This window comes from Olea europaea, chromosome 16 (genome assembly GCF_002742605.1).
Source record: "Olea europaea var. sylvestris chromosome 16, O_europaea_v1, whole genome shotgun sequence".
Taxonomy (NCBI): Eukaryota; Viridiplantae; Streptophyta; class Magnoliopsida; order Lamiales; family Oleaceae; genus Olea; species Olea europaea.
Genome location: NC_036252.1, coordinates 17,855,049 through 17,871,389, shown reverse-complemented (window position 1 = coordinate 17,871,389; position 16,341 = coordinate 17,855,049). Strand labels below are relative to the sequence as shown.

Below are 16,341 nucleotides of genomic sequence, written 5' to 3'. Positions count from 1 at the left end.
TTGTCTAAAATAGTTTAGACGACCTTAATTGTTAGAAACTTGAAACGTGTTTGAATATAATTGTTTTAGGCCTGCGAGCCTACGAGCTCTTAATATAATTTTATTCTTGTCGTTTCATGAGCCTACGAGCTCTTAATTGTTTTAGGCCTACGAGCCCGTTATTGTCGTTATTATTATGGGCCTGCGAGCTCTTGATCGTTTTGGGCCTGCGAGTTCGTTATTGTTATTTTGGACCTGCGAGTCCAATTTCATTTAGGACTATGTGTCAACTAATATAAGATACATGTTGAAGCTGAACTAATTGAAGAAACAAGAAGAGGAAGAGACCATAGAGATGGAGCATTGTATGAGTCAATGCAATACCCCATAGGAATTGACCAACTAGTCTTCCTCATGGCTCAGACTAGATAGTAAAAGTTCATAATCATCAACACTATTATTTTATATTATATATATGTTTATTTGTATGGTAGATGCATAATAAATTATATATGATTGTATCATTGTTGATGAAACCTTTGAATGCAAAAATTCCTCAATAAAATATTAAGTCATATTTTACTTTCACCTTCCATCATTATAGTGAAAAATCAGAGTCTCAAATCGTTTCAACTTGTTGAGTCCACTCAAAACTGGTCTATTAGGAATATGTTTGACACTATGAAATATTGGATATTTCTGAATGATGGGTTCGACTTAACTAAAGTTTATCTTTTGTTGAGTACACTCAAAGAGATAAATTTTAGAGTCATATTAAGCTAACACATAAGATGTGTGAAGACAAATAGTTTTCAGCTTAATTATTTGGGAGTTGTATGGATGTATAATTGATAATAGTATCTACCCAAATGTTTTATCAAGGTTTGTTGAGTACACTCAAAGTCTTAATATAACAAATGGGATCCCAGCCCACTGGGAGTTAGGTATAGATTCCATAAATTTATGCGAGAGGGTCATAAATTTGAGTTAAATAGTGAGAGCATAATTAATTTAATAAAAGTCTATGTTAAATTAATTGATGCATTTTATATATTATTCTTTTTCTTTTTGTCATTTATATTTATTGAATCATGAGAAACCAAGTGTATCTGAGTGGCATACTGGATGTCAACAACCAAATTGAATCTTCTTGATTGGCACTGCAATTTGAGAATTGTTCTTGGACATGAGAAAATTGATTATGTCCTTGAGTAGCCCTTTCCAGAGACACATGCTAATGACTCGATTAAGGAAGAGGTGGCAACTATAATAAACACAATGATAACGATAGTACTGCACACATATGATGCTTGCAACTATGTCGCCTGAGTTACAAAAGCAACTTAAGAGTATAATTGTTAAAACATAATTCTTCATTACGAGGAGTTGTATGATAATAATCATGTGTGGAAGGATATGAAACTTCCCAACAACTATGCGAAATAAAAGAGGAATCTTCAATCAGTGCTCAGGTACTAAAGATGATTGACATTAAGAAGTGAGTTCAATCAAACTATGAACTAAGTATTGACTTAGTCTCCAATTTCTGTCAGACAGTTATTCATACTAATTATAAATTATGATATGAATAAACTCGAATACATTCTCATTGAATTGTTTAACATGCTTAAGACTGCTATACCCAATATCAAAGTTACAAGTGGGCAAGTCATTGATTCCTCTGAGGATATTAAGAGGAAGTCTAAAGAGGCTTTGTGAAAGCGTCCAATATAGCTAAGACTGTCAAAGCGAAGGACAATACCAAATCTAATGACCTTTGTTTTCATTATGGAATGAAAAATCATTGGTAGAAATATCGCATGGCTTACGTCTACTTCATGAGTTTCTTAGGTATTTGATATCAGATGTAGATCTCATATTTATACAAATATGGAGAAACGAAATAGAAGTAGACCACTGTGAAAGGGAGAAGTTGACCTACACGTTGAAAATGAGCAAAGGTTGCCTCATTGCCTGTAGGAGCATACTTCTTGCTATTGCCTTTAGGCTTAGAATTGGAATTAGAAAAATGTTACTTTGCTCCCACCATAATTGGAACATTAAATAAATTTCATGTTTGGATATGTATTGTTTTAATGTTGAGAACAATTATTGTTCATGCTTATCTTGATTAAGATCTTTATGGTATGGTAAGCTACAAATAACTTTTATATTCTAAATACTATGCATTCTATAATGAGTATAGAAGTTAAAAGATATAAAAGTGATAATCTAAATAACACCTAAATCTGGCATTGCAGACTTGGTCATATAGATGAAATGCAATTCCAATATTACATAGAGATGTATATGTGAAGTCAATTGATTTTGAATCATTTGACAAATGTGAATCATGCCTATTAGGCACAATGACAAAATCTCCTTTTACTTGAAATGGAGAAATATTCCCATGATTATTGGTCTAATACATAGTGATGTATGTAGACCCATGTCAATTAATGCTAGATAAAGTTTCTCTTATTTCATTACATGTACTGATGACTATTTCGAAAATGGCCATGTATATTTAATGAAATTCAAATTTGAAGCTTTTGAAAGGTTCAAGGGATTCAATCTAGAAATAGAGAAACAAATAGGTAAAGATATCCCTCACATTAAGATCCGATTGAGATGGAAATATCTTAAAGATAAAATTCTAGATTATTTAAGAGAGAATGAGATTCTCTTGCAGTGGACTCCTCCATGTACATTGCAACAGAGCGGTGTATCTAAAAGGAGGAATTGTAAACTATTAGATGTAGTGCGATTAATAATAAGTCATGCAAACCTCCCAAAATCGTTTTAAAGTTATGCACTGATTGTAGTATGTTGTACACTAAATTAAATCCCATCTAAGTAGGTCAACAGAACTCCATATGAGCGATGGAAAGGCAATAGTTCTAATTTATCTTATATGAAAGTTTGGGACTATAACGCTTATTTGCAGCGCCTTGAATTGGATAAGTTTGATGTTATATTCGAAAAATACATATCTGTGGGATATCCAAGACAAATATTTGGATATCAATTCTATTATCCCGTTGAGAAGAAAGTCTTCATCTCATAACATATCGTCTTCTTAAAGAAAATATTTACTCTAGGAGAGGACGGTGGGAGTAAAATAGACCTTGAAGGAGTTTAAGATTCCACAAATATAGTTGACCAAGTAGATGAATCTGAGTTTGATCCTACACCTGATGAGGGATTACTCTTGATCAGGAAGTAGAGACTCCTAAGGATATGACAGCTCCATTTAAATTCGATAGGATCATTCGACCTTGAAGAAGGTGCGAATTCACGATTACTAATCAAGTGTTATTAATTGAGGATAATGAACCTACTAATTACGCAGAAGCAGAGTCAAGTGTTGACTCAAATAGATGACATGAGCCCATGGAATCCGAAATGAACACAATGTATGAAAACAAGGTTTGAACTTTGATCGACCCTCCTGATGGGATAAAACCTATATGCTGTAAATGATTTACAAGGAAAAAGTCGATATGGATGGGAATATCCATACATACAAATCAAGGCTAGTGGCAAAGGTTAAGTGTCGACCTTGATAAAACCTTTCTCCTGTAACATTGCTGAAGTCCATTCGAGTTTTGGTTGCAATAGTTGTATACCATGACTATGGGTTAAAGCAAGCCTCTTAGAGCTGAAATCTTCAATTTGATGCAAAATCAAAAGGTTTGATTTTATCAAATATAAAAATGAATTGTGTGTTTACAAAAAGATAGTTGGAGCATTGTCGCATTCCTAATATTATATGTAAGACATATCGTTGATAGGAAACGACATTTCTATATTTCAATTGTTGAAATAATGGTTGTTAAAGGATTTATTCATGAACGTTATGGGAGAAGCAACTTTATCTATAGAGATAGATCTAGAAGATTGCTTAAATCATCTCAATTGATATAGATAAAAATCTTGAGAAGACTTTATAAGGAGAAATTGGTTTACTCTTCAGCAGTGTGTTGGAAAGATTCCAAATGTAAAATAATCGTTGGTTAATAGTAGAAATCTAATACATGACTACTTCGAAAGCAGCAAGGAGTTGCAATATGGATTGATATGTTCATTAATGAATTGGAAGAAGTTCCTAACATTGTTGATCATATGTCATTGTATTGTGATAACAATAGAGCCATCGCGCAGGCGAAGGAACTGAGCTCTGATCTATGATCCAAATATATATTAAGGCAGTATAATCTCATCAGAGAGATAATACATAAAAATAACGTAAAGAGAAGAACAAATTCCCAAAATTAATAATATTACAGATCCACTGACAAAGAGTTGTCACAGTATAAACATGATCGTCATGCAGGCTCTTATGATATTAGATACATACGTGATTGGATCTAGTGCAAGTGAAAATTTGCAAGTGTTATGCTCTAGGTTCAATCAACCTCGGACATAAATACTTTGAATATATAACTAATGCAATTTAATGGCAGATCTATTATTTAATTAATAGACAATTAAATTAAATAATAGAGTCTGTAGATTTAAATCTTCGTAATTTGTTAATCACACGAAATTTTGATTGTGAGATACAAACTACATATAATTGAATCTTAAATCGTCCCTGGTCGTAAGTAATAACAAAATACGAATATCATCATTACGGATAGACCATCATGTGTGGTGTTTCTTACTTGTAAAGCAAGTAGCTGATCTCACAAGTTAAAGTGTGGTGACACTTGAATAAACACGTGAATGTTTTGTTACAGAACAAAACATTGGAGACCCACCTAGAGATTCCACATGGATAACCATCTGAGTGTCAGTGGTTAATCTCTAACGTTTGATAGTAGGATTGGTCCTTTGACTTGAGGTCGCCATAGTATCTTATATGAGGACAATCATACTTTGACGGTGTTGGATGTTGCTCTAACAAAGGCTGCTAATACGGCGTTGTTCCAATGTGTTAAGAATCGAATGAAGGTTGTGAATGACCAATAGAGGATTTGTCACTCTTGGATAGTAAAAGATTGTGATCTGTATTTCATTCAATTAAGTTGATAACAAAATCCTTGGCCAAGGTGATGTGATCCAGGAGCCGCAAGCGTCAAGGTCAAGTCCAGTGTCAAGCTCGAAGAAAGATCCATTGATAGTCGAGGGCGATCTGATGACTTAAGCGAAGACGAAGTGAGTAAAAGAGGCAATGTGATTGCTCGTTCAAGAAACCATTGATGGAACGATGTTCGGGACGCAAAACGAGGCAATTTTCATGTTTGGGTCAAGAGCCGAATCAAATTAGATCAACTCAATACAAAGGCAAACTGGTTTCCCATGCGACCGCATAGTAGAACGAGGCTTGCGGTCGCATAGGGTGTGGCAGGGCCAATGCGGTCATAGTTCAAGTGAACTATGCAGTCACATAGTGTTATTTCGGGGACAAAATTTCCTTTTTCCGCATTTTTTTTCCATATTTTGTTAGAATTTTATTCCTAATAAAATTCTTATGATATTGGATGGTTATTTTTGAGATTCTACTAGATTATTAGTATTTTATTCCTTTTTGACTTCTATTCTAGGATTTAGTATAAATAGAAGTTTATTCCTTCATTGTAAAGAACCTTTGACATATTGATTAATTGAAAGGCTTTTAATTGCTTTCTCTTTGTTCTTCCAATTGAATAACTTTCGAACTTATCAAGATCTAATTCTTGTGGCATTCAAATCAACTGGGTTGGATTCCATAATTTTGTGTAATCAAGAGGTCCGCACATCGTCGGCGATTCGGGTTGCTTGGTTCCAGATTTATTGAATTCGAATCTAAAATCTTGCTTTGGCTTTCTTGGGAAGATTTTCATCTTGTTCGTGGGTTTCATAGCGTTTGCCTACGCGGTTTCACATCAGTTGGTATTAGAGCTTAGCTCCAATCCAAGGTTATATATCTTTTTAATTCTTGTTGACTCACTTATTCCTTTTCTGTACCGTTCTTTGAGACAGTCAGTAATTTAGAGTCTTTAATCCAAAAAAGTTATAAAAAACTTGAAAAGTTGTTTTTGGATTCAATTTGTATCCAAATCAACTTCAGCTTGTTGCGTCAGTTTTGTTTTTCATTTTTCTATCCTAATAGTTAAAAAAAATTACTGTTCATCCATATAGTGAAAAAAAATTTCAAAAAAATCCAAATTTAAAAAACAAAGTTGTTATTATTATTGTTGTTTTTGGGAATTATCGATTTCTTGAGTCAATTTATTATTTTCTGCCTAGTTTAAATTTGCAATTAGTAATTTCCTTTCTTATTTTGCGTTCTTGAGTCAATTTCTTTACTTGTCTAGTTTGAATTGCCAGTCAAATTATTCTAAATTCCGTGTTCCTGTAATCTCACTTACACCGGTTTGAATTCCACGTGATTAAATTTTTGATTGAATTCCAAAATTGTTCTTTTGGAGACTTGGTGAAAACAACGAGTGGTAAAAGGCAGAGTGATGAGAACAATCGAGGGAAAAAGTCATATTGAGTGAAATTTCGAGTGACCAATTGTGAGGCAGAAAAATAACTTAGATTTAGGATGTCTGACAGGGAAGGATCAAGTTCATGTAGAATTGAAGATCGGGTGTCCATGCTAGAGGACTCGGTGCAAAGGATTGAATGAATATGTGTAGATATGAGGGATTGGATGGACAGGTAGGATGCACGGGGGGAAAGACAAAATCCATTGCCAGCCAATATACGAAAGGGAGGTCTTAATGCACGGAGATAGGGTAGACAAAAACCTAGGATGGAGGAGTTTAGTGAATTTGAGGTTGATAGTGGGATGGATGAAGATGCAATTATGGATGCGGGTATTGGAAGTGGTAGAAATAGAGGAGCTAGGCAAGAAAAAAGAGGTAGGAATCTTGGTGGAGACGAGGTAGATGGGAATTTGAGTAACATTAAAATGATCATTCCTTCGTTCAAAGGTAGGAGTGATCCGGAGGCCAACTTGGACTATGAGAAGAAAATTGAGTTAATCTTTGATTGCCACAATTACTTGGGAGAGAAGAAGGTGAAAATTGCAGTTCTTGAATTCACGGACTATGCAATCACTTGGTGGGATCAGGTGGTGACTTTGAGGTGGAGAAGTGGGGAGCGATCTATTAATACATGGGAGGAATTGAAAATTATAATGTGGAAGAGGTTTGTACCTACTCACTACTACTAGGAGCTTTATCAAAGATTACAAAATTTATATCAAGGCTCCAGGAGTGTGGAAGATTACCATAAAGAGATGGAGACACTAATGATTAGGGCAATTGTGGAGGAGGATAGTGAAACTACCATGGCTCGAATTTTGCGTGGACTGAACAGGAACATTGTAAATGCAGTGGAACTACAACACTACGTGGAAATTGAAGACATGTTACATGTGGCAATGAAGGTCAAGAGGCAGTTGAAGCGAAAGGGGACAGCAAGGTATCAATCGGGATCTTCGGGTTCTAATTCTTCTGGGAAATCGAAGTGGGAAAACAACAAAGGGGAAGGAACTGTTGCAAGAGGAAGAATTGAGGTACCAAGAGGCAAAGAGGAGAGTGCTAGCAAGGCCATGCCAAAGAGGGAGTCACAGCCCTCAAGAAACAGAGACATCAAATGTTTTCGTTGCTTGGGAGTGGGGTACATTGCTTCTCAATGCCCAAACAAGATAACCATGATTCTGCGGGACAGCGGGAAAGTGGAAACTGAAAGTGAGAGTGATTATGCACACATGCCAAAATTGGAGGATGTTGATGAAGAAGATAAAACGGAGTATGCAGTTAATAGTAAGTTGTTGGTCACGAGGTGAACTCTTAGTGCTCAAATCAAGGTGGATGACTTGGAGCAACAGCGAGAAAACATATTCCACATGCAATATCACGTCAATGGCAAGGTATGTAGTGTGATAATAGATGGCAGTAGTTGTACTAATGTGGCTAACACTAACATGGTGAAAAAATTGGGTTTGACACTGTTAAAACATCATAGGCTTTATAAATTACAATGGCTAAATGAATGTGGAGAAGTTAAGGTGACAAAAAGGGTGTTGATTAATTTTTCCGTTGGTAGATACAAGGATGAGGTAATGTGCGATGTTGTACCTATGCATGCGAGGCATATCTTGTTGGGGAGACCATGGCAGTACGATAGGAAAGCAATGCATGATGGGCATAAAAATAAGTATAGCTTTGTGAAAAATGGGAAGTCTATCACTCTTGCGCCATTAAAAATGGTACAAGTATATGATGACCAAATTCAATTGAAAAATAAAGAATAAGCGAGAGTGAGGGGGTCAGGGAAAAAGAGAGAAAATAGTGAGGTGGCCAATATAGAGGAAAAGAGAGAGGAGCCACATGAGAGAAAAGAAAGAGAGTCTTCCGAGAGGAGAGAAAAGCCAAAACAAAATTTCTTTGTGAGAGGAAGTGAATTGAAAAATGCAATAGTTGATAGGCAACAAATGATACTATTGGTTTACAAGGAATCACTCCTCAACTTTGAGGAGAATAACACATCCCTCCCTAGTTTGTCTATTTCTTTGTTGTAGAAATTTGAAGACGTGTTTCTGGCTGTCATTCCGAATCGAAGTAATCCAAAGGAGACAAAGAAGCTTCGGCAAGTTGAGGAATTGATGAGCAAATGATATGTACGAGAAAGCATGAGTTCATATGTCATACCTTTGTTGCTAGTGCCAAAGAAAGATGGAACTTGGAGAATGTGCGTAGATTGCAGAGCCATCAACAACATTACGATAAAGTATCGTCACCCAATTTTTAGGCTAGATGATATGCTAGATGAGCTACATGGTGTATGTACTTTCAGTAAAATTGATATTAAAAGTGGGTATCAACAAATTTGCATAAGGGAGGGTGATGAATGGAAAATGGCTTTTAAAACTAAATATGGATTGTATGAATGGTTAGTCATGCCGTTTGGACTCACAAATGCACCAAGCACATTTATACGGTTAATGAACCATGTTTTACGTGCTTTCATTGGAAAATTGTTGCAGTTTATTTTGATGACATTTTAATTTATAGCAAGAATTTTGATGAGCATGTAGAACATTTGAGGTGTGTGCTTATGGTTTTGAGGAAAGAACAACTTTATGTCAATTTTAAAAAGTGCATATTTTGCATGGATAAGATTATATTTCTAGGCTTTGTAGTTAGTGTTAATGGTGTAGAGGTAGATGAAGAGAAAATAAAGGCTATTAAGGATTGGCTAACACCTAAAAATATAACTGAAGTTAGAAGTTTTCATGGATTGGCTAGTTTTTATAGGCATTTTGTTAGGGACTTCAGCACGATTACCACGCCACTAACTGAAATTGTCAAGAAAAATGTGGGGTTTCAATGGAGGGTAGAACAAGAACATACATTCAACACCATCGAAGATTGTTTGTGTAAAGTACCAATTTTAGCACTTCCTAACTTTGACAAAACTTTCGAGATTGAGTGTGATGCATTAGGAATAGGTATTGGAGTAGTCTTAATGCAGGATAAGAGACCTATAGCATACTTTAGTGAAAAGCTAAGTGGTGCAGCCCTCAACTATCCTACGTATGACAATGAGCTCTATTCACTTGTTTGAGCCTTGAAAACATGGCAGCATTACCTGTGGCCAAAAGAGTTTGTAATTCATTCTGATCATGAATCACTGAAACATTTGCGGGGTCAAGGTAAGTTAAACAAACGATATGCACGCTGGATGGAATTCATGAAAACTTTTCCATATGTCATTCGTTACAAACAAGGTATGGAAAATGCAGTAGAAGATTCATTGTCGCAAAGGTATGTGCTTTTAACTATTTTAAGTGCAAAATTGCTTGGTTTTGAGTACATTAAGGACATGTATGCTAATGATTCTGAATTTTCCAACATTTACAATTCATGTCATAAAGGGGTTGTGGATAAGTTCTTTAAGCATCAAATTATGTGTTCGTAATTGCTCTCTGCATGAATTGTTAGTTAGAGAGGCACACAGTGGGGGTCTAATGGGTCACTTTGAGGTAGCAAAGACTTTAGAAATATTAACTAAGCATTTTTATTGGCCTAAAATGAAAGTTGATGTGGAACGTATTTGTAGTCGATGCATAATTTGTAAACAAGCTAAATCTAGGGTCTTACCTTATGGACTTTATACACCTTTGCCAATACCTAGTGAACCTTGGGTAGACATCTCAATAGATTTTGTATTAGGTTTGCCCAGGACTAAAAAGGGTCGGGATTCGATTTTTGTAGTTGTGGATAGGTTTAGTAAGATGGCACATTTCATTCCATGTCACAAAACTGATGATGCCACTAACATTGCAAACTTGTTCTTTAAAGAAATTGTGTGCTTGCATGGATTACCTAAAAGTATTGTGTCAGATAGGAATGTCAAATTTCTTAGTCACTTTTGGAGGGTCTTGTGGAATAAATTAGGCACGAAATTACTATTTTCTACAACTTGTCACCCACAAACCGATGGACAAACTGAAGTAGTGAATAGGATCACGACACAACTATTACGCACTTTGGTTAATAAGAATTTGAAGAATTGGGAAGAGTGATTGCCTTTCATAGAGCTTGCATATAATAGGGATACACTCTACTACATCGTTTTCTCCATTTGAAATTGTTTATGATTTTAATCCTATAACACCTATGGATTTAATACCTTTGTCTGTGAATGAACGGGGTAACTTGGATGGGAAGAAGAAGGCTGAGCTGGTGAAGTCACTTCATGAAAAGGTGTGAGAGCAAATTGAGAAGAAGAGTAAGCACTATGCAAAGCAAGCAAACAAGGGCATGAAGATGGTTACATTCGAACCAGGAGATTAGGTTTGGGTGCATTTTAGGAAAGAGCGGTTTCCAAAACAAAGAAAATCAAAGTTGTTGCCACAGGGAGATGGACCGTTTCAAGTGCTTAAGAAGATCAATGACAACGCATACAAATTAGATCTTCCAGGTGAGTATAACGTTTCAACAACTTTTAATGTGTCTGATCTTTCTCTTTTTGATGCAGGTACAGATTCGAGGACGAATCCTTTCGAAGAGGGAGAGGATAATGTGATCCAAGAGCCACAAGCATCAAAGTCAAGTCTAACGTCAAACCCGAAGAAAGATCCGTTGATAGTCGAGGACGGTCCGATGACTCGAGCAAGGATGAAGCGAGTAAAAGAGGAGATGAGATTGCTCGTTCAAGAAACCATTGATGGAACGATGTTGGGACGCAAAACGAGGCAATTTCATGTTCGGGTCAAAAGTCGAATCAAATTGGATCAACTCAATACAAGCCAACGAAAACGGAGGCAAACTGGTCTACCATACGACCGCATAGTAGAACGGGGCTTGCAGTCGCAAAGGGTGTGGCAGGGCCAATGCGGTCATAGTTCAAGTGAACTATGCGACCACTATGTGGTCGCATAGTGTTATTTCGGGGACAAATTTTCCTTTTTCTATGTTTTTTCCATATTTTGTTAGAATTTTATTCCTAGTGAAATTCTTATTATATTGGATGGTTATTTTCGAGATTCTACTAGATTATTAGTATTTTATTCCTTTTTGACTTCTATTTTACGATTTAGTATAAATAGAAGCTTTATTCCTTCATTGTAAAGAACCTTTGACTTATTGATTAATTAAAAGACTTTAATTGCTTTTTCTTTGTTCTTCCAATTGAATAACTTTCGAACTTATCAAGATCTAATTCTTGTGGCGTTCAAATCAACCGGGTGAGATTTCATAATTTTACGTAATCAAGAGGTTCACACATCGTCGGCGATTTGGGTTGCTTGGTTCCAGATTTATTGAATTCCAATCCAAAACCTTGCTTTGGATTTCTTGGGAAGATTTTCATCTTGTTCGTGGGTTCTGTAGCATTTGCCTACGCGGGCTCACATCACAAGGTGTACTCATAAGTCGAAAATGAGTTTTCGACTTATATTAACTTAATAGTTGAGTGAAATAAATGATTGATAATTGAGATAGACACACTTCTATATTTCGTAATTGATCGGATCATATTGATGAAGGGATTATAATTTCACGATAAATGAACGAATTTGATTTTGTCATACCACGTGACATTTTTCGTCACATGTATTGCCCTGACACATTGCTAGATGTCAATCTGGGACGGTGAGTGTGAATTGGTGATAAATTGAAGGGATATTTTAATTTATCAATATTGATTAGATCAAAATAATATTTCACATCGTTAGGCATCGTGATTGGAAACCTGATGAGTCACACACAAAAGGAGAACTGGAATATTGTAATTTATCAATCAATTAATTGAACAAGTGTTGGATAAATTAATTAATTGGGTTGCTTATTTATAGACCCGAATTAATTAATTAGATTAATTAATTTACATACCAAATTTAATTAAATGAGTTAATTAAATATTGGACCGGGTCAGGCCAAACACATTTGGGTTTATATAAATAAGTTATTAAAGTTTACAATTTGTAGAGAATTCATTATTCTTGCAAGTACAAGAAGAAAAAACTTTAATCCTACAATCATGTTCTCTATGAGAATCACCATTGGAGGCTGGACAATTGATAGTTGTGGGTGGCGAATCAAGATTATTAGAACGAAAGAATAACAAAAGAGTTTGCAAATCTTGTCAAATGAATAATCTTTATCACAATTCCCATCTAAACACAAAGGTGAATCCTAGTGGGAATTGAAATTTGTATTAATTTTCGCTATACACATTTAAGTAGATTACCAACACCTTTAGTAAATGCTTCTTCGTGTGATAAGTGTTAGTATATAGATTTTTTTTTTCCATTTGACTTTTATGAATATTCGATTCGGATAGTTCTTTCATATGTTAATTTTATGAGATTTAAAATAAGATCCAGTTATTTTATTTTTTAATTTTTGTATTGAATATAATTTTCTAAGTGGCAATCAAATCTAGTGATGACAATTTACCCCGCCCCGTCCCGAATGGGGCAAAAAAACCCGCCCCGTGAATTTTTTTTTTTTTTATTATAGAGTTCATCTATGCAACATATTTCAAAATCGCTTTTTATTTAAACTTATTTTCGATCACAATTTTTTTAATATCATAATTTACATGTAGACCTATCATTTTTTCATACTTTTTATTCACACATTCTCTAAAAATCATTTTACACTATAAGTAATTTTATCCCAAAACAAAAACTTAAATTTACATAAAATAATGGCATTCTTTATTAAAAGTTCAACTTGAATGTTATCTGTATTTTATTAAACTCGAAATTAAAAAAAATTAAACGGGGCAAGAAAATTACCCCGCCCCGTCGAAGGTGGGGCGGGGTGCGGGGCGGGAGAGGACGCCCCGCCCCGAACCCGCCCCGTTGCCATCACTAATCAAATCCATCAATTTTTTATATGTTTTTCCCCAATTTGGTAGCCTTTAATTTGAAAAAATTATGTTTTGAATATTATTTTTTTGAAGAAGTCTAATTAAAAAGTAGGATTTTTTTTTTTGGATTTAAGTGTTAAATATTTTATTGTGTGAATATACGATTGAAAATGAGTATAATAAATAAATTAAAAATGTAAACTAAAGTAAATTGAAGGCCAACCAAATGGGCTTGATACTTCTTCATGTATCGGGGGTTGTCAAGGTCTTAATTTATTACGTTCTATAAGTTCAAGGATTCCTACTCAGCATGAATTCATTATTATTCTCGTCTTTTAAACCATGTAAAATATTAATATAAGTACTGCTTGGTTTCTTAAAACTCAATTTTTTCTAAAATTATTTTCAACCACACATTTCATTAAACTCATAACTTTTAAACTATATATACATTTCATTAACTTTTATCAAAATCTAATAAAAATTTTGATTTTTTTTTATCCAAATCAAACAGGGACTGTGTATTTTTCCCAATTTTCTAAGTAGAAATGAGCATTTGAACATAATTTTATGGGCTGAAAACTTAAACTTGCTGATTTTTGGCCGTGTTATATAGAATAGGTTAACGGTCACTTTATTATTTTATCATGAATTATTTTATTGTCAAAATAACTTTTTTAAGGATTAGTTTATTATAGATTTATTTTATTATCTATGTATTTAGATTAGTTTTCTAGAGATTTTTATTTTATTTATTTATTTGGAGGATGTTTCCTTTAAAAGTTGAACTTGGATTTTTTGTTGACTGGTCCTTTATTAAATAAAATTATTGAATTTTTGTATTCGATAGAAAATCGATATTTGCCGAATGAACTATTTGTTGAACAAGAATCAATTTTCAGCATTCATGCATGAATGTTTTGAATTTTGATTGTCGAATATACGGTATTAAGTCTTGTTAAGAATCAATAGGTAGATCATTGTGTTCTTTGTTATCGGTTATTTCTTGTTCAGAGTTGAATTGCATAGTATTTTTTAAGGGCCATTGGATTTGAATTAATTGATCAGAAAAAATGGAATATTTCTTATTCTTAAACATGGAACAATACAAACAATAATTAATCTTCATCATGAAACAACACAAAGAATAATTCAATTAATCAATTGAAAGAAATTCAATGGAAAACAATTTCTAACACACTTGAAAGACAAATCTTGGTCTACGTCATAATTTGTTCACAAGCAAGAATTCAGGCATGCTGCTTAAAACTTAGACTGAATCCAATCAATAGTCTTAATATCCACTTGAAATGACTTTGCAAGAAGATCATTCGCTATTGCGGGTTTTGATCCAAAAACAGCATTTGCAATCGTAATAACACCAGGGTTTTGGCTGCTAAGAGCTGCAATGGCAACAGCATTTGTATATCCGACGTTACGTTGGAAATGGACAAGGCCCACGGGGAAAACAAAAACGTCACCCTTTTCGAGCTTTTTCATGATGAGTCTATTTTCGGGGTTGGAAGTGACAAATCCCACTTCAAGAGTGCCTTCAATTACTGTCAAAATTTCAGTTGCTCGAGGGTGTGTGTGTGGAGGGTTGATGCCCCACGGTGCATAGTCTACCCGAACTAAGGAAATTCCGAGAGTGTTGAGTCCTGGAATTTGAGCCACAGTTGCAGGGGTCACTCTTGATCCTACTGCATTTGATGTGTTGCCTGGTAAGTGAAGCCCACTTAAGAAGAAATCATTGGCCTCTACGAGCTTTGGATCCTTGCATGTATGACCATTTACAAACACTGCATAAATTATAAACAAACAGAATTAAATTATGCAGAAATTAATAAAATTAGGAATATTATTATTTACTAACCAGCAAACTTCTTTTTCTTCTTTGATGTTATATAAGAAAAATGAACAGATTCAATTATGCAATTGTGAATCAATTAATTAGGCCACCCTATCTTTCGAGATAAAGGACATGAACTTTTTCTATGTCATGGGTGCCTGCCTTTTTGAAACATTTTCAATCGTTTTGGAGCTAATGTCCCTTTCAGAAGGGCAAAATCTAAATAATGTTTAGCAAAGCTTGTATAATATTTAAAATTGGTCAAATATAAATTTTATCCACACATTCACACTTTGTAACACCCACGGATGATAAGCACTTGAAAGCGCTGTCAAAAAAAGCATTAAGTATAGAGTAGTACGTGTAACTTCATGTTTATTAGTGCCAAATTCAGTGAAGCTAGCTATAGTGATTTTGCTACCGTGAAAAAATATGCTTAGACGCGCTCAATTTGGTTGAAAATTTTGAATCAGATCATGTTAATTTGAAATTCGACAATATTATATACCTGGGCCATTGGGGTCAGCAACACAAAAATCTTGAAGAGGGCTGGGGTCAGATGCCAAAACAACTGAGCAAATTGCAATCAAGATTCCAAAGAAAAGAAAATTATGGGATGCCATTTTTTTAAGTATTTGAAGATTCGGTTGGTAAGAAATGGAGAAGAAGATGATCAGTTATGAGCAGAAGATTTGAGGTGCAAAACAAACGATAATCCAAGGCTGCTTATATAGTAATTAACAGCATTAATTCATTTATTTAATTATTTCATAAATAATTGCTTATTATGCCGGCCTAGTTAACACCAATGAAGAAAGAAGACCCCGTCTTCGTTAAACCGTGTTGGAAGCAGGCCTAGACCTTTTATGTTGTGAGATAAAAAATTAAAGTATAATTTTTTTTGAAAAAATAAACAATATTATGTTAATGAAATTAATATGCATTTTGATACTTTGAAAACCTCTTATAATTATATCATTATCAATATTATTAAATGAATTTTGCTATTTGTATAGTTCTGTTTATAATTTCGTTGACATATGTTGAGCTGATGACGAGTAAATCAAATTAAATATAAGAAGTAAATAAATTGATTCACATTCAATCTAGGAAGTAAATGAAATTTAAATTTAATACAAAAGTAATTCGAAAGTAATTCAAATTATATTTAATCTGTAACAATCCTAAAA

At 34.3% G+C, this 16,341-nt stretch overlaps 1 protein-coding gene across 1 annotated transcript; it reads right to left on the bottom strand.

The window, feature by feature from the left end:
- Nucleotides 1–14,511: 14,511 nt before the first annotated feature.
- Nucleotides 14,512–15,774, bottom strand: LOC111412864 (putative germin-like protein 2-1). The gene is made up of 2 exons (XM_023043740.1): nt 15,660–15,774; nt 14,512–15,101 (listed from the first exon to the last, which is right to left on the bottom strand). The coding sequence occupies exons 1-2, from the start codon at nt 15,772–15,774 to the stop codon at nt 14,566–14,568; spliced, it is 651 nt and encodes a 216-aa protein (XP_022899508.1). The 3' UTR covers nt 14,512–14,565.
- Between the last annotated feature and the right edge of the window lie 567 nt (nt 15,775–16,341).

Excerpts from the sequence above, each read along its gene's own strand:
- LOC111412864 (XM_023043740.1), bottom strand. The coding sequence starts at position 15,774 with ATGGCATCCCATAATTTTCTTTTCTTTGGAATCTTGATTGCAATTTGC. Across the intron at positions 15,102-15,659 it reads TGCTGACCCCAATGGCCCAG|TGTTTGTAAATGGTCATACA; the intron begins GTATATAATATT and ends TAATTTATGCAG.